The following is a 24,314-nucleotide window of genomic DNA, read 5'->3' on the forward strand; positions in this document are numbered from 1 at the left end:
GGTGACGTCTCACGTCTGAGTGACGTCACGCCCTCCCGAGCCAGCACGTCACCGCGTTCGCCCCCTCCACGGAGGAAACACTACGCACGCGCAGCCTCAGTCCCACCCCCAGCCGGTCCTGTTCTCTCCCTTAAAGGGACACGCACCCACCCCAGGGAAGAACCTTAAAGCTGAATTCATCAACCACCATTGGGGTGCCAGGGATCAGCTCAGTTAGTAAGAGTTTTAACAACACCAGGTTAAAGTCCAACAGGTTTATTTGGTAGCAAATACCATTAGCTTTTGGAGCGCTGCTCCTTCGTCAGATGGAGTGGATATCTGCTCTTAAGCAGGGCACGGAGGCACAAAATCAAGTTACAGAATACTGATTAGAATGCATTCTAATCAGTATTCTGTAACTTGATTTTGTGTCTCTGTATGCCCTGTTTGAGAGCGGATATCCACTCCATCTGACGAAGGAGCAGCGCTCCAAAAGCTAATGGTATTTGCTACCAAATAAACCTGTTGGACTTTAACCTGGTGTTGTTAAAGCTCTTACTGTGTTTACCCCAGTCCAACGCCGGCATCTCCACATCAGCTCAGTTAGTCAGGACTGTGGTTCAGAGCAACACCAACAGCCCAGATTCAATTCAGCATTCAGACTGAGGGAGGCGCTGGGAGCCCCCCTCCTCACCCACACCCACCACCCAGAGCATGGCCAAACCACCGCTGGCAAAGAAGTGACCACGCGGGACGAAGCTTCCACAGGCCCCACGGTGGCACAGTGGTTAGCACTGCTGCCTCACAGCGCCAGAGACCCGGGTTCGATTCCTGGCTTGGGTCACTGTCTGTGTGGAGTTTGCACATTCTCCCCATGTCTGCATGGGTTTCCTCCGGGTGCTCCAGTTTCCTCCCACAGTCTGCAAGACGTGCTGGTTAGGTGCATTGGCCGTGCTAAATTCTCCCTCAGTGTAAGTGAACAGGCATCAGAGTGTGGCGACTCGGGGATTTTCAGAGTAACTTCATTGCAGTGTTAATGTAAGCCAACTTGTGACTAATAAATAAATAAAGCCAGCCGCCATCGAGCCAATGAGATGTCCTTTGGGCTGAGCACAAATGACATGACATGGGACATGTTTACAGCAAGATCTTGCATTCCCACAGCATCTTTAACCTGGGGGAAACAATCTCACCCAAGCAGCTTGCGGGGTCAGGACGATATTCAAACAAAATCTGACTCAGAGTCACATAAGAACATATTCGGAACAATTGATCAAGTGGTTGATTTGTGGGAGCCTCTTAAAGGAGGACAAGTGGTAGAGAAAGAGAGAGAGAGAGAGATCAAGCGATGAAGAGGTTTAGGGAGGGAATTCCAGAGGATAGCTGCCCCAACGCACCCAACGCACCCCCCCCCCGGCAGCTGAAGGCACGGCCGCCAATGGAGGAGTGCTCAAGAGGCCAGAATCGGAGGAACGCAGAGATCTTAGAGGGTTGTAGGATTAAAGACGTAGGTTAAAGTAGGTTAAAGAGGTAGGGAGGGTTATAGGGGCTGGAGGAGGTTACAGATAGGGTGGATTGTAAGGGCTTGAGGGGATTACAGAGATAGGGAAGGTTGTTGAAGCTGGAGGAGGGACAGAAGTAGGGAAGGTTGGAGGAGGTTACAGAAATAGGAAGCGTTGTGGTGTAGAGGAGGTTACAGAGATAGGGGAGGTTGTAAGGGCTGGAGAATTTGGAGAGATAGGGATGGTTGTAGGGGCTTGAGAGGGTTACAGAGATAGGGAGGGTTGTGGGGGCTGGAGGATGTTGCAGAGATAGGGGGCATTGTAGGGGGCTGGATGAGGTTACAGACATAGGGAGGATTGTAGGGGTCTGGAGGAGGTTACAGAGATAGGGAGGGTTGTGATTTTGATTTGATTTATTATTGTCACATGTATTAGTATACAGTGAAAAGTATTGTTTCTTGCGCACTATACAGCCAAAGCATACCGTTCATAGAGAAGAAAACAAGAGAGTGCAGAATGTAATGTTACAGTCACAGTTAGGGTGTAGAGAAAGATCAACTTAATGCGAGGTAGGTCCATTCAATAGTCTGACAGCAGCAGGGAAGAAGCTGTTCTTGAGTCGGTTGATGCGTGACCTCAGACTTTTGTATCTTTTTCCCGACGGAAGAAAGTGGAAGAGAGAATGCCCGGGGTGTGTGGGGTCCTTGATTATGCTGCTGCTTTGCCGAGGCAGCGTGAAGTGTAGACAGAGTCAATGGATGGGAGGTTGATTTGCGTGCTGGATTGGGCAACGTTCAAAATCCAAGATGGCGTTGGAGCAAGGTTACTTCTTGCAAGTTGCACCCAGCAACCTTCTAATTCTATCTTTTACTCGTGTTCTATGCTTCTAAAACTTCATTCTAGCTCTTTTAAACACTCCTTCATTTCCTTCTCTATGAATGGTATATTTTGTCTGTATAGCGCGCAAGAAACAATATTTTTCACTGTATGTTAATACATGTGACAATAATAAATTAAATCAATTCAAATCAAATCAAAAGTTCACGACCTTTTGTTGTTCCTTGCGGTTTTGGGCAGAGCAGGAGCCATACTGAGCTGTGGTAGAACCAGAAAGAATGCTTTCTCTGGTGCATCTGTAAGTTGACATGCCAAATTTCCTTCGTCTTCTGAGAAAGTAGAGGCGTTGTAGGGGCTGGAGGACGTTACAGAGATAGGGAGGATCGTAGGGGCTGGAAGAGGTTGCAGAGATAGGGAGGGGTGTAGGGGCTGGAGGAGGTTGCAGAGATAGGGAGGGGTGTAGGGGCTGGAAGAGGTTGCAGAGATAGGGAGGGGTGTAGGGGCTGGAGGAGGTTATAGGGATAGGGAGGGGTGTAGGGGCTGGAGGAGGTTTCAGAGATAGGGTGGGGTGTACGGGCTGGAAGAGGTTTCAGAGATAGGGAGGGGTGTAGAGGCTGGAGGAGGTTACAGAGATAGGGAGAATTTTAGAGATTTGAGGAGGTTACAGGGATAGGGAGGGTTATCAAGGCTGGAGGAGGTTGCAGAGATGGGGAGGGTTGTAGGGGCTGGAGGAGATTACAGAGATGGGGGGTTTGTAGAGGCTGGAGGTTACAGAAATAAGGAGGATTTTAGAAACTTGCGGAGGTTACAGAGTTAGGGAGTGATATTGGGGCTGGAGGAGGTTTCAAAGATAGGGACAGTTGTGGGGACTGGTGTAGGGAGGATTGTAGGGGCTGGAGGAGATTATAGAGCTAGGGAGGGCTTTGATTGTGATTTGATTTATTGTTGTCACATGTATTAGTATACAGTGAAAAGTATTATTTCCTGCGTACTATACAGACAAAGCATACCGTTCATAGAGAAGGAAAGGAGAGAGTGCAGAATGTAGTGTTACAGTCATAGCTAGGGTGTAGAGAAAGATCAACTTAATGCAAAGTAAGCCCATTCAAAAGTCTGACAGCAGCAGGGAAGAAGCTGTTCTTGAGTCAGTTGGTACGTGACCTCAGACTTTTGTATCTTTTTCCCGACAGAAGAAAACATAGAAACATAGAACAGTACAGCACAGAACAGGCCCTTCGGCCCACGATGTTGTGCCGAGATTTATCTGAAACCAAAAGAAAGTGGAAGAAAGAATGTCCGGGATGCGAGGAATCCTTTATCCTGCTGCTGCTTTGTCGAGGAAGCGTGAAGTGCAGACAGAGCCAATGGATGGGAGGTTGATTTGCGTGATGGATTGGGCTACGTTCAAAATCCAAGATGGCGTTGGAGTGAGGCGGCTTCTTGCAAGCTGCGCCCAGCATACCTTCTAATTCTATCTTTTACTCTCGTTCTATGCTTCTAAAACTTCATTCTAACTCTTTTAAACACTCCCTCATTTCCTTCTCTATGAATGGTATGTTTTGTCTGCATAGCGCGCAAGAAACAATATTTTTCACTGTATGTTAATACATGTGACAATAATAAATCAAATCAACTGAAATCAAATCAAAGGTTTATGACCTTTTGTAGTTCCTTGTGTTCTTGGGCAGAGCAGGAGCCATACTGTTGTGGGAAATTCACCACTTTGGAGTCAGACTTGGAGGTTCAACAAACAGTTTTATTGGGACAAAGCTTTGGGAGAAGGGCTGGCACTCCGCAGTACAGGCAGTCACCTTCTCAACTACACAATGGTCGTTAAGCATCTTTTATACCTTGTTAGATAATAGACAGTACGGACATTAGCTGTTAGCACATCGTTACAAGTTGAGTAGATAAGTACGGACATCAAAGGTTATCACATCAATGTACATAGAGTAGATACATTTATGCAGTTATGTCCCCTATCAATGGCTGATCTTGTTATCAAACCCATTGTTTTGGGTCTGCTTTTATCTCAAGTTTAAGGTGCCTCAAGGTCTGACCTGTTTCCTGCAGTAATTTAAACACTACAGGTTTTAACTCTTTGTGTAATGTCTGTGCCCAAAGTCAATGCCTCTTAATGTCCTTTCCCAGAGTCCATTTTGTGCCAGGTAACCATTTTGTGTCCTTTACTTTGACTTCACTCCAACAACACCAAGCTGTGACACATGCAGAAAGAATGCTTTCTCTGGTGCATCTGTAAAGGTTGACATGCCAAATTTCCTTAGTCTTCTGAAAAGGTAGAGGTGTTGTAGGGGCTGGAGGAGGTTACAGACATAGGGAGGGTCGTAGGGGCTGGAAGAGGTTGCAGAGATAGGGAGGGGTGTAGGGGCTGGAGAATGTTACAGAGATAGGGAGAGTTTTAGGAGTTGGAGGAAGTTGCAGAGATAGGGAGGTGTGTATGAGCTGGAGGAGGTTACAGGGATTGGGAGGGTTGTGAGGGCTGAAGGAGGTTACAGGGATAGGGAGGGGTGTAGGGGCTGCAGGAGGTTAGAGATAGGGAGGGATGTAGGGGCTGGAGGAGGTTACAGAGATAGGGAGGGTTTTGGGCCTGGAGGAAGTTACAGAGATAGGGAGGGTTGTAGGGGCTGGGGGAGATACGGAGGGTTGTAGGGGCTGGAGGAGGTTAGAGGTAGGGAGGGTTGTAGGGGCTAGAGGAGGTTAGAGATAGGGAGGGATGTAGGGGCTGGAGGAGTTTACAGAGATAGGGAGGGTTGTAGGGGCTGGAGGAGGTTACAGAGATAGGGAGGGTTGTAGGGGCTGGAGAAGGTTACAGAGATAGGGAGGGTTGTAGGGGCTGGAGGAGGTTACAGAGATAGGGAGGGTTGTAGGGGCTGGAGAAGGTTACAGAGATAGGGAGGGTTGTAGGGGCTGGAGGAGGTTACAGAGATAGGGAGGGTTGTAGGGGCTGGAGGAGGTTACAGAGATAGGGAGGGTTGTAGGGGCTGGAGGAGGTTACAGAGATGGGGAGGAATGTTGGGGCTGGAGGAGGTTACAGAGATAGGGTGGGATGTAGGGGCTGGAGGAGATTACAGAGATAGGGTGGGATGTAGGGGCTGGGGGAGATAGGGAGGGTTGTAGGGACTGGAGGAGGTTAGAGATAGGGAGGGTTGTAGGGGCTGGAGGTGGTTAGAGATAGGGAGGGATGTAGGGGCTGGAGGAGTTTACAGAGATAGGGAGGGATGTAGGGGCTGGAGGAGTTTACAGAGATAGGGAGGGTTGTAGGGGCTGGAGGAGGTTACAGAGATAGGGAGGGTTGTATGGGCTGGAGAAGGTTACAGAGATAGGGAGGATTGTAGGGGCTGGAGGAGGTTACAGAGATAGGGAGGATTGTAGGGGCTGGAGGAGGTTACAGAGATAGGGAGGGTTGTAGGGGCTGGAGGAGGTTACAGAGATAGGGAGAGTTGTAGGGGCTGGAGGAGGTTACAGAGATGGGGAGGAATGTTGGGGCTGGAGGAGATTACAGAGATAGGGTGGGATGTAGGGGCTGGAGGAGGTTACAGAGATAGGGAGGGTTGTAGGGGCTGGAGGAGGTTACAGAGATAGGGAGGGTTGTAGGGGCTGGAGGAGGTTACAGAGATAGGGAGGGTTGTAGGGGCTGGAGGAGGTTACAGAGATGGGGAGGAATGTTGGGGCTGGAGGAGGTTACAGAGATGGGGAGGAATGTTGGGGCTGGAGGAGTTTACAGAGATAGGGAGGGATGTAGGGGCTGGAGGAGGTTACAGAGATAGGGAGGGTTGTAGGGGCTGGAGGAGGTTACAGAGATAGGGAGGGTTGTAGGGGCTGGAGGAGGTTACAGAGATAGGGAGGGGTGTAGGGGCTGGAGGAGGTTACAGAGATAGGGAGGGTTGTAGGGGCTGGAGGAGGTTACAGAGATGGGGAGAAATGTTGGGGCTGGAGGAGATTACAGAGATAGGGAGGGTTGTAGGGGCTGGAGGAGGTTACAGAGATAGGGAGGGTTGTAGGGGCTGGAGGAGGTTACAGAGATAGGGAGGGTTGTAGGGGCTGGAGGAGGTTACAGAGATAGGGAGGGTTGTAGGGGCTGGAGGAGGTTACAGAGATAGGGAGGGTTGTAGGGGCTGGAGGAGGTTACAGAGATGGGGAGGAATGTTGGGGCTGGAGGAGGTTACAGAGAGAGGGAGTGTTGCAGGTTTAGTCTAAATTGTTGTGGTGTATCGGAGTAATCCCCTGAAGGGACAAAGTTTAGATTCTGTCTCAACAAGTGGCACCCACAGCGTCGAGGAGTTAAATGTTTGTCAGCCCCTCTGGGCTCCAAAGCAAAGCAGAAGTAGTTAGTGAGGAGGAATCGATTGGCCAGGAACACAGACCCGGAAGTAGCAGCCGTTCTAGGAAAGTCGCTGAGCAAGTTGTGGAAAGTGCGTGGCTGCATTCAAACCCTGACGTTTTTTGCTGGGACCCCGAGGGGTAAGAGAACATTCCTCCCCCCACCCCCCTGCATCATGGCCAACCACACAACCTTCTCACATTCAAAGCTTCTGCTTAAAACACAACTCAGCAACATCTCTGAATCAGTCTTTTTCCTTCCATTGCCACTTCGCCTTTTGAATCAAACTTCGACTTTTCAATTAAACTTTAAATTGGTTTCCAAATTGCTGGGAGCATCCCTTTCGCTATTTTTCCTTAAACTTTCGATTTAATTGTGATTTTTTTTTGGAAAGGGGGGAATGTAGATGAATGGCAGGCAGTTGTGTATGTTTATATTTGCTAAGATTGAGTCATCTTTCAGTTAACAAGGGCGTTTTAAATAATGTTGCCCACAGCAAGTGATTTTAACTCATTCTGTGACTGTAGAAGTGTGGGACTTTGTATTTTCTGATGTGCAAATTTTCCGTACGATATCAATGTCTAAATTAATTAGTTTGGAAATATCTGCTGCTTAAGTTGTGGATTTATTGGAAGTACATAAATAATATGTAGATTGTTATGAGTTAGTTTACCATTTCTATCAAGCAACACCTCAACTAACTTTGTGTCCCCCCCCCGCCATCACATCCCTTGCCCCCCAACCTGTCACACTGTCAGAGGGTCTGTGCTGAGGGAGCGCCGCACTGTGGGGGGGGGTCAGTGCTGAGGGAGCGCCGCACTGTGGGGGGGTCAGTGCTGAGGGAGCGCCGCACTGTGGGAGGGTCAGTGCTGAGGGAGCGCCGCACTGTGGGAGGGTGAGTGCTGAGGGAGCGCCGCACTGTGGGAGGGTGAGTGCTGAGGGAGCGCCGCATTGTCGGAGGGTCAGTGCTGAGGGAGCACCGCACTGTGGGAGGGTCAGTGCTGAGGGAGCACCGCACTGTGGGAGGGTCGGTGCTGAGGGAGCGCCGCACTGTGGGAGGGTCAGTGCTGAGGGAGCGCCGCACTGTGGGAGGGTCAGTGCTGAGGGAGCACCGCACTGCGGGAGGGTCGGTGCTGAGGGAGCGCCGCACTGTGGGAGGGTCGGTGCTGAGGGAGCGCCGCACTGTGGGAGGGTCGGTGCTGAGGGAGCGCCGCACTGTGGGAGGGTCGGTGCTGAGGGAGCGCCGCACTGTGGGTGGGTCGGTGCTGAGGGAGCGCCGCACTGTGGGAGGGTCAGTGCTGAGGGAGCGCCGCACTGTGGGTGGGTCAGTGCTGAGGGAGCGCCGCACTGTGGGAGGGTCAGTGCTGTGGGAGGGTCAGTGCTGAGGGAGTGCCGCACTGTCGGTGCTGAGGGAGGTCTGGTGAGAGAGGAGGGGAAAGACCCCAGCCTGCCAATACTTATCCTTCAAGCAACTTCAGTTAGTGATTTGGGAGGTAATGACTTCACTGTGTGTGGGAGCTTGCTGTGTGCAAATTGAGCGGCCCAGTTTCCTTTATCCCAGCACTCATCACACCTAGAAAATGTGCTACATTTGCTCAAAGGTGTTTCGGGGATGATAGGCGCTATAGGAATGCAGAGCCGTATTCTGTGCTCTCAGAACATCCCACTCGGTTACAAGCCCCCCCCCCCGGCCAAACGTGCTTCACACAGCAAGATCCCACCAATGGGCAATGGTGTGAGTGAGCAGCTGGGTTGTAGCCAGTGACGTGATGTCCTGTCCTCTCTTGCAGGCTGTCCCACGCTCTGGTTTCCGAGGTGCGTCCGGCAGGAAGATGTCCATGAGGAGGCGAGTCCACCTGAAGGTCATTCTTCTGGGAAACTCGGGGTAAGAACCATTCAAGCGGGCGGGGAACCCTAAATGAAGCACCTGCCACAACGTCAAGCAACTGGCCACTTCTCTGGCTGCGTCTCTTTACCCTGGGAGGCTTCAACCGATCAACCTCTGCAGACCCGCGGAGAGAATTCTCACCTTGTGTACCTCTCATGTACAGGGATGGAATGGTGGCACAGGGGTTAGCACTGCTGCCTCACAGCATCAGGGACTCGGGTTCACTTGGGTCACTGTCTGTGCGGAGTTCGCACGTTCTCCCCGTGTCTGCGTGGGTTTCCTCCGGGTGCTCCGGTTTCCTCCCATGGTCCAAAAATGTGCACGTTGGGTGGATTGACCATGCTAAATTGCCCCTTAGTGTCCAACGATGTGCAGGTTAGGTGGATTAGTAGGATAAATATGTGGGGTTGTGGGGATAAGGCAGGGGAAAGGGCCTCGGTAAGACAATCTGTCAGAGAGCCAGTGCAGAGCCAATGAGCTGAGTGGCCTCCTCCTGAACGTCGGGATCCTATTGTATGAGTGTTGGAAAGTTGGGAAGAGTATTTGTAGATTGGTGTTTATAAAATTGTAAAGCGCTCGGGGAAAAGTCTTGCATGGGGGTCCCTTTAAAAGGTTATGCTTTCTCTGTGTTTAGAAAGTAAAAAAAATACAAGGACAGATAGAGTACCCAAAATGAAACATTCTTATTGGAAAGCAGGGTTACCAAGGCAACAGGCTTTCAGGCTTTTGCATTATTTGAATTCAGCCAATCAATTTGATTTGGGCACTTAAATACTAAGAACCTATTCAATGTAAATCCGATGGTTTTGGCAACCTCGGGCCATTTCCTATTGTGGGGAATATTGATATGTCATCACAGGTATAAGAGGGAGCAGTGCGACAGAGGGGGAGAGCAACTGCCACCTGCTTTTAGTTCAAATTCTCATCTAGGTAGCAAAGAAAGAAGAATCAACAGAGAGTCAGAATATTCCAGAAGACACAAAACCTGGTTGTAATTTAAAGGGTGATTAAAATTCTATTTTTTTGTTAATAAGTGCGAATTATATTTATCTAAACAGTGTTCCATTAGAATCGTGTTTTATTTGGTTTGTTAATAGTTTAGTTAACTTGTTCATTGTTAGTTCGATAAATAAATTGTTACTTGTTGATTTTAGAGAGAGGGTCAGGGAGTTATTTTGATTTAACCACTGAAAGTTGCTGAAGAGCTGATCGTACCACTTCACACTCACTTTAACAGATTATAGGACGACGAACTCCTCTTTGAGCGGTTAGATGTTAGTTATCAGAGAGGAATCAACCTTCGCCTCATAACAATGGACAACATACCCAGTTCTCGAAATATTATATAATATACACAGCGTCACACCCAGTGACGGTGCATTATTACATAATATACACAGCGTTATACCCAGTGACGTATGGTGTTATTATGTAATATACACAGCGTTATACCCAGTGACACACGGTGTGTTACTATGTAATATACACAGCGTTATACCCCATGACGCTTGGTGCGTTATGATATAATATACACAGCGTTATACCAAATGACGCAAGGTGTTATTACATAATATACACAGCGTTATACCCAGTGACACAAGGTGTTATTATATAATATACACAGCGTTATACCCAATGACGCACGGTGTGTTATTATATAATATACACAGCGTTATACCCAGTGACACACGGTGTGTTATTATATAATATACACAGCGTTATACCCAGTGACACACGGTGTGTTATTATATATTATACACAGCGGTATACCCAGTGACACACGGTGTGTTATTATATATTATACACAGCGGTATACCCAGTGACACACGGTGTGTTATTATATAGTATACACAGCGTTATACCCAGTGACGCACGGTGTTATGATACAATATACACAGCTTTATACTAAAACTAGGGGGCATAGGTTTAAGGTGAGAGGGGAGAGATACAACAAGGTCCAGAAGGGCAATGTTTTCACACAGAGGGTGGTGAGTGTCTGGAACGAGCTGCCAGAGGCAGTAGTGGAGGCGGGTACAATTTATCTTTTAAAAAACATTTAGACAGTTACATGGGTACGATGGGTATAGAGGGATATGGGCCAAACGCGGGCAATTGGGACTCGCTTACTGGTTAAAAAAGGGGATGGCATGGACAAGTTGGGCCGAAGGGCCTATTTCCATGCTGTAAACCTCTATGACTCTATACCCAGTGACACGTGGTGTTTCTCATGGTGTCTGCTGCCCTTGTCCTTCTAGGGGGGTAGAGGTAGGTTTGGGCGGCCCTGTCGAAGGAGCCTTGGCGAGTCACTGCAGTGCATCCTGTAGACGGTACACACTGCTGCCGCTGTGCGTCGGTGGTGGAGGGAGTGAATGTCGAGGGTGGGGGTTAGCGTGTCGATCGAGCGGGGGGCTGCTTTGCCCCGGGTGGAATGCGGGATTGGGCGTGTTTGCCTGAGGTGGGAATGGCACGGTCCGGGAATCTAGCAGGGTAACCCCGTGAATTCCTTTTCTTTTTGGTCTCTTTTTTGGTTTGCAGAGTGGGGAAATCGGCCCTCATGAACCTGTACGTGAATAAGCATTACACCAACTCGTACAAAGCCACCATCGGAGCGGACTTTCTCATCCGGGACGTCACCTTGGATGGCAAAAATATCACCGTGCAGGTTGGTGACGGGGAAATCGCAGCTCCCCCTTCCTCCCCATCCCCTTTCCACCCCCCCCCAAAATGTGACCACTGCCAAAGCGTCAGCAGGCCGAGGTGGAGCCTGCAACCACGCGGCACGCCAGCCTTGGGGTCTTGGTAGGCGGTTGTGGGGGGGGCAACGCAGAGCCAAGCCTGTTGGTACGGAGCTGGAGGCCCCTGGCATGCTCTCCCCTTCACCCTGTAGGGCGATTTAGAGGCGGCGGAAAGTTTACGCGGTGCCAGCGTGACAATCTCCGCTGGCCAACCCTGGCTCGCCTGGGTCTCCACGCCCGCCTCTGAGTCGTGAGGCCTCCAATCCGAGTCCCACTCCCCAGGTCTCTCGAGCATCAGAGGCTGACCCGGCACCGAGGGAGTGCTGCACTGCCGGAGGTGCCGATGTTCATGTGTGGTGTTTAGCGCCAGTTTCCGTCTGTCCCATCAGGTTCCCGTAGCACTCTTTAGAGGAAGGGCAGGAGAGTTGGAATCATAAAATCTCTACGGGGCAGAAAGAGGCCATTCGGCCCATCAAGCTTTCACAGCCCACAATCCCATCCAGGCCCTATTCCCACATATTTACTCTGCTTATCTCCCAGACATTAAGAGGCAATTTAGCATGGCCAATCCACCTAACCTGCACATCTTTGGACACTAAGGGCAATTTAGCATGGCCAATCCACCTAACCCGCACATCTTTGGACACTAAGGGCAATTTAGCATGGCCAATCCACCTAACCCGCACATCTTTGGACAATAGGGGGCAATTTAGCATGGCCAATCCACCTAACCCGCACATCTTTGGACAATAGGGGGCAATTTAGCATGGCCAATCCACCCAACCCGCACATCTTTGGACACTAAGGGACAATTTAGCATGGCCAATCCACCCAACCTGCACATCTTTGGACACTAAGGGACAATTTAGCATGGCCAATCCACCTAACACGCACATCTTTGGACACTAAGGGACAATTTAGCATGGCCAATCCACCCAACCCGCACATCTTTGGACACTAAGGGACAATTTAGCATGGCCAATCCACCCAACCTGCACATCTTTGGACACTAAGGGACAATTTAGCATGGCCAATCCACCTAACCCGCACATCTTTGGACACTAGGGGGCAATTTAGCATGGCCAATCCACCTAAAGTTTATTCATTTGTCACAAGTAGGCTTACATTAACACTGCAATGAAGTTACTGTGAAAATTTGCTAGTCGCCGCACTCCAGTGCCTGTTCGGGTACACTAGGGCGAATTTAGCACGGCCAATGCACCTAACTTTCAGACTGTGGGAGGAAACCGGAGCACCCGGAGGAAACCCACGCAGACACGGGGAGAACGTGCAAACTCCACACGGACAGTCACCCGAACCCGGCTAAATGCTGGGCCTGGGCAGAAACACCCACATCCCTGTGAAATAATTGACCAGAAGTCTCAAGACCACAAGACATAGGCCCATCGAGTCTGCTTCTGTCCATTCAATGACTGATCTGATGTGGGAATCCTCAACTCCACTTTCCCGCCTTATCCCTTCGATTCCCGCACTGATTAAAAATCTATCTATCTCAGCCTTGAACACACTCAGTGACCCAGCCTCTGGGGTAAAGATTCCACACATTCATTCCCCTCCAAGAGAAGAAATTCCTCCTCGTCTCCGTCTCCAATGGGTGACCCCCCCTTACTCTGAGATTGTGCCCTCTGGTCCCAGACACTCCCACATGGGGAAACAACCTCTCAGCATCGACCCTGTCAACCCCCCCTGAGAATCCGATACAGAGTCCTGGTCCCAGACTCTCCCACACAGGGAAACAACCTCTCAGCATCGACCCTGTCAACCCCCCCTGAGAATCCGATACAGAGTCCTGGTCCCAGACTCTCCCACACAGGGAAACAGCCTCTCAGCATCCACCCTGTCAAACATCGCCTGAGAATCCAATACAGAGTCTGGTCCCAGACTCTCCCACACAGGGAAACAGCCTCTCAGCATCCACCCTGTCAAACACCCCCTGAGAATCCAATACAGAGTCTGGTCCCAGACTCTCCCTCAAGGGGAAACACCCTCTCAGCATCCACCCTGTCAAACACCCCCTGAGAATCCGATACAGAGTCTGGTCCCAGACTCTCCCACACGGGGAAACAGCCTCTCAGCATCGACCCTGTCAAACACCCCCTGAGAATCTGATATGTCTCAATAAGGTCGCCCCTCATTCTTCTGAAGGCAAAATGGCAGCGAGGTCAGTGAGCGTCACTGGACCGATTAAACGGACCTTAACTGGGGCTCTTTGATCTAAATCTGCTTTTCCACCCCCTCCAGGTGTGGGACACAGCTGGGACTGAGCGCTTCCAGTCGCTGGGGTCAGTGCTGTACAGGGGTGCAAACTGCTGCATCCTGGTGTTTGACGTGACCTCGGAGGCCTCGTTCCGGGCGCTGGACGGCTGGAGGAAGGAGTTCCTCCTTCAGGCTGACCCCAGGGACCCCGACGGTTTCCCTTTCATCGTCATCGGCAACAAGACAGACTTGAGCAGCAGCAGAGCGGTAAGCGGCAGGACCCCCCCCCCCCCTCTGCCATTTTGCATCACGCCTTGTTTCCTCTGCCAAAGCTGGGTAGCTCGTCCGAACGTGAATGTGCCCGCTAGCTATTTGACTGCAGGAGGCTTGGCGAGTCACTGCGGTGCATCTTGTAGACGGTACACACTGCTGCCGCTGTGCGTCGGTGGTGGAGGGAGTGAATGTTGAGGGTGGGGGGGTTAGCGTGTCGATCGAGCGGGGGGGGGCTGCTTTGTCCCGGATGGTGTCGAGCTTCTCGAGTGTTGTCGGAGCCGCGCTCATCCAGGCGAGTGGGAGAGTATTCCATCACACTCCCGACTTGTGCCTTGTAGATGGTGGACAGGCTTTTGGGGGGGGGGGCGGAGTCAGAAGGTGATTTGATTTGATTTATTATTGTCACGTGTATTAACATACAGTGAAAAGTATTGTTTCTTACACGTTTTACAGACAAAGCATACCGTTCATAGAGAAGGAAAGGAGAGGGTGCAGAATGTAGTGTTACAGTCATAGCTAGGGTGTTGAGAAAGATCAACTTAATGCGAGGTAGGTCCATTCAAAAGTCTGACAGCAGTAGGGAAGAAGCTGTTCTTGAGTTGGTTGGTACGTGACCTCAGACTTTTGTATCTTTTTCCTGATGGAAGAAGGTGGAAGAGAGAATGTCCCGGGGTGCGTGGGGTCCTTGATTATGCTGGCTGCTTTGCCGAGGCAGTGGGAAGTGTAGATAGAGTCAATGGATGGGAGGCTGGTTTGCGTGATGGATTGGGCTACATTCATGATCCTTTGTAGTTTCTTGCGGTCTTGGGCAGAGCAGGAGCCATACCAAGCTGTGATACAACCAGAAAGAATGCTTTCTATGGTGCATCTGTAAAAGTTGATGAGAGTCATAGTGGACATGCCAAATTTCCTTAGTCTCCTGAGAAAGTAGAGGTGTTGGTGGGCTTTCTTAACTTTAGTGTCGCCATGGGGGGACCAGGACAGGTTGTTGGTGATCTGGACACCTGAAAACCTGAAGCTCTCGACCCTTTCTACTTCGTCCCCGTTGATGTAGACAGGAGCATGTTCTCCTTTACGCTTCCTGAAGTCGATGACAATCTCCTTTGTTTTGTTGACATTGAGGGAGAGATTATTGTTGCTGCACCAGTTCACCAGATTCTCTATCTCATTCCTGTACTCTGCCTTGTCATTGTTTGAGATCTGACTCACTACAGTGGTGTCGTCAGCAAACTTGAAAATCGAACTGGAGGGGAATTTGGCCGCACAGTCAGAGGTGTATAAAGAGTATAATAGGGGGCTGAGAACACAGCCTTGTGGGGCACCGGTGTTGAGGATGATCGTGGAGGAGGTGTTGTTGCCGATCCTTACTGATTGTGGTCTGTGAGTTAGGAAGTTCAGGATCCAGTCGCAGAGGGAGCTGCCGAGGCCCAGGCCACAGAGTTTGGAGATGAGTTTTGTGGGAATAATAGTGTTGAAGGCTGAGCTGTAGTGAATAAATAGGAGTCTGGAATAGGTGTCCTTGTTATCTAGGTGTTCCAGGGTTGAGTGCAGGGCCAGGGAGATGGTGTCTGCTGTGGACCTGTTGTGGCAGTAGACAAACTGTAGTGGATCCAGGTAGTCTGGGAGGCTGGAATTGAGTTCCTCTCCGCAGGATTCCCAGCCTCTGACCTGCCCTGGCAGCCACAGTATTTATATGGCTGGGTCCAGTTCAGTTTTTGGTCAATGGTGACCCCCAGGATGTTGACATGAACAGACAGATTTGGAGCAGAAGGTGGCCATTCGGCCCCTTGCGCCTGTTCCATCTTTCATTAAGGTCACAGCCAATCTGTCTGTGTTTCACATTCCACATTCCCATCGAGAATCATAGAACCAACAGAATCCCTACAGTGCAGGAGGAGGCCATTTGGCCCATCAACTCTGCACTGACCACAATACTACCCAAGCCCTATCCGCGTAACTCCACTTATTTACCCTGCTAATTCCCCCGACACGAAGGGGCAATTTCACACGGCCAATCCACCTAATCTGCACATCTTTCAGACTGTAGGAGGAAACCGGAGCACCCGGAGGACACCCACGCAGACACGGGGAGAATGTGCAGACTTCCCACAGACAGTGACCCGAGGCCGGAATTGAACCAGGGTTCCCTAGCGCCGTGAGGCAGTAGTGCTAGCCACTGTTCCGCCTACCACCCCCCCGCCCCCCCCTCCAAATAACCTTCGATTTCCTTGCCCGACAAGGATCCATCTACCCCCGCCTTAAAAATACTCCCCCCCCCCCCCCCCCCCACCCCACACACCAACCCCCATTCCAACCCTTGCGCCTCCTCCACCCTCTGAGGCGGAGAGTTCCAAAGTGACACTTCAGAGAGAAACGTTACTCCTCACCTCTGTCTGAGAAGGGTAACCCCTACTTTTAAAACAGTGCCCTCTCTAATTCTGGACTCGCCCACGAGAGGAAAGGTCCTTTCCACGCCCACCTTGTCGAGAGCTGTTCAGGGTCTTATCTACTTCAATCGAGTCTCCCCCCTCGCTCTTTGAAATTCCAGTGTTAACAAACCCAGTCTATCCAACCTTCCCTCAAGAGGCCACCCGCTCATTCCAGGTATCGATCGAGTAAACCTCCTCTGAACCACCTCCAACACATTTACTTTCTTAAATAAGGAGACCAAAACTGCTCACAGTATTCGGGACGTGGTCTCACCAACGTCCTGTATAACTGAAGCATAACCTCCTTCCTTTTATCTTCAATTCCTCTCGCAATAAAGGCGAGTGTTCCATTGTCTTTCTTGATTACTTGCTGTATCTGCATGCTAACCTTTTGTGACTCATGCACTAGAACGCCCAGATCCCTCTGCACCTCAGAATTCTACAGTCGATCTCTGTTTTAGTAACACTGTGTTTTTTGTTTTTTTATTCTTCCTGTGTGACGTGAGTGTACCTTTTAAGAATTTTGTTTAAATCATGTTCTCTGCGGTTGTGAGCTGGCTTTTTGCTTTCGGTGTTGCCGGGCTGTCTGGTTAGAAGTCCTTTTATTGCTGCTCCGATGGTTTAATGGGGTCTTGTTTATTTTTACTCCGGGCCTCAGATACTTTCAGGGATTTGTTTTATGATCCTGCATTGTTAGGAGGAAGACTGGTTGGCAGGTCATGTGTTTTGGACAGTTTTTTTTCCCCAGTGAATTCAAGTTTCATTTTCAGTTTGACTGCAGTTTTAGTTTAGGAGGCTGTGGACATCAGACTGAAAGCAATGCTTCTCTCTCTCTCTCTCTCTCCCTGATATTGGAAATTCTGCTGGCTAGCTGGAAGCAAGGCTTCTTGCCTTCCTGGAGTGAAAGTTCTGATGTTGGTGCTTGGCTTGCTTAGAGTCTGGTGTTTTGGGAAGCTGCTCTGATTTTAAGCTTGTGTGTGTGTGTGTGTCTGAAGAGAACTGCAGCATCCAACTAAAGGACTAAGTTCCAGTATCACGTGAGCATTCGTATTTTCTGTGCTAAACCTGAGGGGAGGGTCGTTTGATTACAAGAGTTGGGACGTCTTGTTAAAGTTGTACAAGACATTGGTAAGGCCACACTTGGAATACTGTGTGCAATTCTGGTCACCCCTATTATAGAAAGGATATTATTAAACTAGAAAGAGTGCAGAAAAGATTTACTGGGATGCTACCGGGACTTGATGGATTGAGTTATAAGGAGAGGCTGGATAGACTGGGACTTTTTCTTCTGGAGCGTAGGAGGCTGCAGAGTGACCTTATAGAGGTCTATAAAATAATGAGGGGCATAGATCAGCTAGATAGTCAATATCTTTTCCCAAAGGTAGGGGAGTCTAAAACTAGAGGGCATAGGTTTAAGGTGAGAGGGGAGAGGTACAAAAGTGTCCAGAGGGGCAATTGTTTCACACAGAGGGTGGTGAGTGTCTGGAACAAGCTGCCAGAGGTAGTAGTAGAGGCGGGTATAATTTTATCTTTTAAAAAGCATTTAGATAGTTACATGGGTGAGATGGGTATAGAGGGATATGGGCCAAATGCGGGCAATTGGGATTAGCTTAGGGGTTTTCTAAAAAAAAAAGGGCAGCATGGACAAGTTGGGCCGAAGGGCCTGTTTCCATGCTGTAAATCTCTATGACTCTATGATTGGACAATTTCATATATTTATTAAGGGTTACACAACATCTTGGTTGTTTTTCTTTCCTGTTTGTAATTGATAAAAGTTCTTGCTAAATTTTCTTCCTATACCTGTTAACTATTCTTAAATAAACTGTGTTTGGTAAAAGCTCTCTAGTGGGTCAGTTGAATCATACCTGAAGTGAAACATCTCCTGTTCACTCCAGCCAAAAACAAATTGCAAAACTTATGATCTAAGCAGACTTTATAAAATGTTTTGGAGTTACTTATAACACCTGCCAAAGTGAAAAACTGCACACCTACCCACATTATACTTAATCTGCCAGAATTTTCCCCGTTCACTCAACCCATCTCTGCCCATCCATAACTTCCTATGTCCCCTTCGCAACATACTGTCCTACCCATCTTTGTGCAAATTTGGCTACCATGCCTTCACTCCCCTCATCTAAGTTCCAATTCTCTTCCCCCACCTAGTGCTGTATTAAGACGGACTTTTGTCTGTTTCCACCACTAGTAGTTGCTGGAACTAGTCGCTAGCCAGGATCTTATAGCTTAAGAGGTGACACCACACATCAAGCGTGGCTGGCCAGGAGTGTCTCCCGCTCTTACCGCCAGCCATCGGCATGTTTGGAAGGTTGACACGCTCAACCTGTTTGGCCGCGTCATCAACGCACCTTCCTCGCCATCAAGCCCATCAAGGGTGGGGCTCGAACCTGGCGGAGCTTCTGGCTCAGAGGCAGGGACGGAAACCCACTGCGCCACAAGGCCTCCTCCTCCTCATCCAAGTCATTGATGTATGTTGGAAACAGTTGGTGGCCCAACACTAGACCCTGTGGGACCCCACCTGATGGTGGGCGATTCAGCAACAAGAATACAATTGAATGTCAAGAGGAGATGGTTAGATTCTTTCTTGTTGGCGATGCCCATTGCCTGGCACTTGTGTGGCACGAATGTTACATGCCACTTACCAGCCCATGCTGAAGGAGCAGGGAGGTTGTGATAGAGCTGGTATAAAACGCTGGTTAGGTCACAGCTAGAGCACTGTGTGCAGTTCCGGCCTCCACACTACAGGAAGGATGTGATTGCACTGGAGAGGGTGCGGAGGAGATTCACCAGGATGCTGCCTGGGATGGAGCGTCTCAGCGATGGAGAGAGGCTGGTTAGACTGGGGTTGTTTTCCTCAGAGCAGAGAAGGCTGAGGGGGGACCTGATCGAGGTGTACAGAATAATGAGGGACACAGGGTGGATAGAAAGAAACTTTTCCCCATAGTAGAGGGGTCAGTAACCAGGAGGGATAGATTGAAGGTCAGGGACAGGAGATTTAGAGGGGATTTGAGGAGAAACTTTTTCACCCAGAGGGTGGTGAGAATCTGGGATTCGCTGCCTGAAAGGGTGGGAGAGGCAGGAACCCTCACAAGATTTGAGAAGTCTTTGGATGAGCACTTGAAATGCCTCAGAGCACTTAGACAACAGGTCGGTTGCTGGAATTGGGATTAGGATAGATATTTGACGGGCTGCCACAGATACTATGGCCCAAAGGGCCTCTTTCTATGCTGTAAAAGTCTATGACTTGTGGGTGGCACAGTGGTTAGCACTGCTGCCTCACAGCGCCAGGAACCCGTATTCAATTCCTGGCTTGGGTCACTGTCTGTGCGGAGTCTGCACGTTCTCCCCGTGTCTGTGTGGGTTTCCTCCGGGTGCTCCAGTTTCCTCCCACAGTCCAAAGATGTGTAGGTTAGGTGTATTGGCTATGCTAAATTGTCCCTTATGTCCAAAGATGTGTAGGTTATGTGAATTGGTCATGCTAAATTGCCCCTTAGCATCCAAAGATGTGTAGGTTAGTGGATTGGCTATGCTAAATTGCTCCTTAGTGTCCAAAGATGTGTGGGTTAGGTAGATTGGCCATGCTAAATTGCCCCTTAGTGTCCAAAGATGTGTAGGTTGGGTGGATTGGCTATGCTAAATTGCCCCTTAGTGTCCAAAGATGTGTAGGTTAGGTGGATTGGCTATGCTAAATTGCCCCTTAGTGTCCAAAGATGTGTAGGTTAGGTGGATTGGCTATGCTAAATTGCCCCTTAGTGTCCAAAGATGTGCAGGTTAGGTAGATTGGCCATGCTAAATTGCCCCTTAGTGTCCAAAGATGTGCAGGTTAGGTAGATTGGCCATGCTAAATTGCCCCTTTGTGTCCAAAGATGTGTAGGTTGGGTGGATTGGCCCTGGTAAATGCATGGGTTATGGGGATAGGACAAGGTGTGGGTTTGGGTAAGATGCTCTGTTGGAGAGTCGGTACAGACCCGATGGGCCGAATGGCCTCTTCTGCACTGTAGAGAATTATATGGTTGTAAAACTACACCCCACGTGAAGCCGGAGCCTCTGCCTGAGAGGGTGGGGGGGTTTGGAACAGGGAAAGGGGGTAAATTCACTGGCACTTTTTCTGTATTTCCCAACAGAGAGTTGATTAATTGCCCCTCACCATCCCCCAGGTCAGCAGCAAGCATGCAGAGGACTGGTGCGAAGCCCACAAGTTGACGTACATCGAGACCAGCGCGAAGGAGGCCATGAATGTGGAGGAGGCGTTTCGGAACTGCGTCCGGCTTGCGTTGAAGCGGGTGAGGTTCTGGAGCCGGGAGGGCAGTGGGGGGGAGGGAGTGAGCTGGAGAAGGATTTCTTGGTGATGGGAGGGAGGTTGTCTGGTTTATTCCATCATGGTTGATAAGTTTCCCAACCCCATTCTTTCGCCTTTCCCCCGGAACCTTTAATCCCCCTTATCTATCTACCTCTGTCTTCAAGACAATTTTTAATGACAATTGATGATGGTTTCATGGTCACCGTCAGACTTTTAATTCCAGATTTCTTTATTCGATTAAACTTACTCCTGCCATCGTGGGATTTGAACCTGGGTCGCCAGAGCATAACCCTGGGTCTCTGGATTACTAGACCAGCGACAATGCCACTGCCTCCCATTGAGTTCAACGGGAAGGTGAATCAGCCTGGGTTCCCACTGCTAAACATCCTCTGTGTGTGGGGGGGCCCCAAAGTAACCTCTACCCCCGAGAAGGACAAGGGCAGCAGATACCATGGGGAACACCCACCCAGCCTGCAAGTTCCCCCCACACGCACACACCATCCCGACTGGAGAATCTATCGGCCGTTCCTTCACTGCGGCTGGGTCAAAATCATAGAAGATAGGAGGCCATTCAGCCCTTCGAGCCTGCTCCGCCATTCATCCGCTCAGAAATCTTAGAAACCCTACAGCACAGAAAGAGGCCATTCGGCCCATCGAGTCTGCACAGATCACAATCCCACCCAGACCCTACTCCCATATGCCTACATATTTTACCCACTAATCCCTCTAACCTACGCATCCTGGGACACTAAGGGCAATTTTAGCATGGCCAATCAACCTAAACCACGCATCTTTGGACTATGGGACTTTGGACTATGGGAGGAAACCGGAGCACCCGGAGGAAACCCACGCAGACACGAGGAGAATGTGCAAACTCCACACAGCGGATTCAAGATGGCGGCTCATCCACCACCTTCTCAGGGGGGCAGTTGGGGATGGGGAATAAATGCTGGGGCCCGGCCAGCAACACCCACACCCCCAAGAACGAATGAAACAGCATCTCACACCGTTCAATGAGAGCATGGAGGATCAGAAAAGATTCACTAGGCCAGGCTGGAATTAAACCATGTCCCTGGCGCTGTGAGGCAGCAGTGCCAACCACTGTGCCGCCCAGTTGAAAGAGATGAAGGACGCTTGAGTAGGGTAGATGTACAGATGTTTCCACTTATCATTGAATCCTACAGTGCAGAAGGAGGCCATTCAGCCCATCAAGTCTGCACTGACCACAATCCCATCCAGGCCCTATCCCCATAAACCCCATGTATTTACCCTAGCTAGTCCCCAGACACCAAGAGGCAATTTAGCATGGTCAATCCACCTAACCTGCACATCTTTGGACTGTGGGAGGAAACCGGAGCACCCGGAGGAAACCCACGCAGACATGGGGAGAACGTGCAAACTCCACACAGTGACCTGAGCCGGGAATCGAACCCGGGTCCCAGGCACTGTGAGGCAGCAGTGCTAAACCATTGTGCCACCGTGCCGCTCGTGTGTTGGGAGTCCAGAACTAAGGGAGGGCCATCGATACAAGACGGTCACCAAGTTTTTAAAGTTTATTTATTAGTGTCACAAGTAGGCTTACATTAACACTGCAATGGAGTTACCGTGAAAATCCCCTAATAAATCCAATTGGGGGAGGAATGGAGGAGAAAGGTTTTTTACCCAGAAAGCAGTGAGAATGTGGAAGTCGTTCCCACAGGGTGTGTCGGTGCTTTTTCTGAAAGGCCAGTGCAGACGCGATGGGCTGAATGGTCTTGTGCGCTGTAAAGATTGGGGTAAGAGGAATCGAAGGATTGCAGGAGGGGGCTGGGTTGGAGTGGGAGGGGGCTGGGGTAGGAGTAGCGATGCTGGCGCGGAGCAGAGGGCCTGTTTCTGGGGCTGTAACCTTGAGTCCTGTTTTTTTTTTTATTTGGCTTCTCCTGCAGATGAAGAGCGAGGACCATTCCGGGACCCAGCCAGACCTAATCCAGCTCAGCCCCTTCGACTCCAAGCCACCGGGACCGTGTGGCTGCAGATGATCACGGGGCCCACTTCCTCCCCCTCCCTGCAACGGCTCCATCTCTCCGCTCTCCTCGCAACCTCCCGCCGTGGATCCGGCTCCATGACTTCTTACTCTTTCCCTTTGATTCTGAACGTTCAGCTTGTGTGAAGTGTGACACTCGACCCGTCCACACCCCTCGCCTTTCTCGGTTGGGTGGGGGGGAGGGGGAAGCTACAGAATATTCCGGAAGAAACTTATCACGGCAGCTGCCATCCACTTGGAGACCCCCCCGGGCCTCTCATGGACAAGGAAAGCGAGTGTGAACAATGTGCCAGGGGTGCATTGTAGACGGAGGTGATCCCTTTAACCGGGCTGTTTGGGGGGGGGGCTGTTATCTGCTTCCGGTCCAGCAAACCCACCGCAGCCCAGGCTGGGATCCGTGCTAAGGAGCCAGTGAGACTGGGAGACTCCGGAGGTCCCGGTTGATGCACAGTGGGAGTTAAATCTGGATCGAGTCTGCACAATTCCCTGATAATAGTCACTTCATAGTACAGATTATCACTGCAAGACACTTTCTTGTTCTCACGTTTCCCCCTCCTGTCGTGTTCCCCTTCTCTCCCTCATGTTCTCTCTTCCCCCCCCCCCACCTCCATGCTGATTGGCTGGAGAGGTGTAAAGTGTCACTCCCTCTGAAATTTGGTATTCTGGCATTTGTCCTGAGGATTCCACAGAGCATCTCCTGTAATTCTCAAGCCGGTTCAGACGCAGCTTTGGCCGAGAGCGTGTGGTCCTTTCCCAAACCCAGGGAACGACCATTGACAGCACTGTACTCTTGGTTTTAATTGCCTAACGGACCTGATGATCGATTAACTAAGTTATAACTTGGCAAATAATAAATAAAACACTAAGGAATGATGAATAATGTTGGAGAAGTCACGTTAATCTAACAGTCTCTACTGGTTGGATATCAGTTGCCGGTTTTTTGAGATATTCTGCTGCTTGAAGGTCTTGCATTGCCATAGCGCCTTCCCGGACATGGGCCCGTCGCCAGAGCCCTTCCCAGCCAGCGAAGACCTTACCTGGGGCTGTGACTCCAGATCCACAGTGAGCCCTCGGGACTGGAGGGTGGTGTTGAAGGGAGCGATACATGGACTGGCCCAGCCAGCGACATCCACGTCCAGTGACGGATTTACAAAGTGCGCTCAGCGCTGCATTGAAGGGGGAGGTGTTGCGGCCAATCTGCAGATAGGAAGCAGTCCCCGCCCTCGCCCTCCCCCTCCCCGCCCCCGCCCTCGTCCTCCCCGCCCCCGCCCTCGTCCTCCCCGCCCCCGCCCTCGTCCTCCCCGCCCCCGCCCTCGTCCTCCCCGCCCCCGCCCTCGTCCTCCCCGCCCCCGCCCTCGTCCTCCCCGCCCCCGCCCTCGTCCTCCCCGCCCCCGCCCTCGTCCTCCCCGCCCCCGTCCTCCCCGCCCCTGCCCTCGTCCTCCCCGCCCTCGTCCTCCCCGCCCTCGTCCTCCCCGCCCTCGTCCTCCCCGCCCTCGTCCTCCCCGCCCCCGCCCTCGTCCTCCCCGCCCCCGCCCTCGTCCTCCCCGCCCCCGCCCTCGTCCTCCCCGCCCCCGCCCTCGTCCTCCCCGCCCCCGCCCTCGTCCCCCCCGCCCTCGTCCTCCCCGCCCTCGTCCTCCCCGCCCTCGTCCTCCCCGCCCCTGTCCTCCCCGCCCCCGCCCTCGTCCTCCCCGCCCCCGTCCTCCCCGCCCCCGCCCTCGTCCTCCCCGCCCCCGCCCTCGTCCTCCCCGCCCCCGCCCTCGTCCTCCCCGCCCCC

General features: G+C 51.0%; 1 protein-coding gene across 1 annotated transcript; it reads left to right on the forward strand.

Moving 5' to 3' along the window:
* The first annotated feature begins 6,212 nt into the window (after positions 1 to 6,212).
* Positions 6,213 to 23,415, forward strand: LOC144490801 (uncharacterized). Its single transcript, XM_078208499.1, has 6 exons — positions 6,213 to 6,800; positions 8,451 to 8,545; positions 11,084 to 11,210; positions 13,546 to 13,767; positions 20,375 to 20,500; positions 22,443 to 23,415. Exons 2-6 carry the CDS (start codon positions 8,493 to 8,495, stop codon positions 22,533 to 22,535), a joined length of 621 nt encoding a protein of 206 aa, XP_078064625.1. The 5' UTR covers positions 6,213 to 6,800; positions 8,451 to 8,492; the 3' UTR covers positions 22,536 to 23,415.
* Positions 23,416 to 24,314: the final 899 nt, after the last annotated feature.

The sequence above is a fragment of the Mustelus asterias genome, unplaced genomic scaffold (genome assembly GCF_964213995.1).
Source record: "Mustelus asterias unplaced genomic scaffold, sMusAst1.hap1.1 HAP1_SCAFFOLD_3820, whole genome shotgun sequence".
NCBI classification, from domain to species: Eukaryota; Metazoa; Chordata; class Chondrichthyes; order Carcharhiniformes; family Triakidae; genus Mustelus; species Mustelus asterias.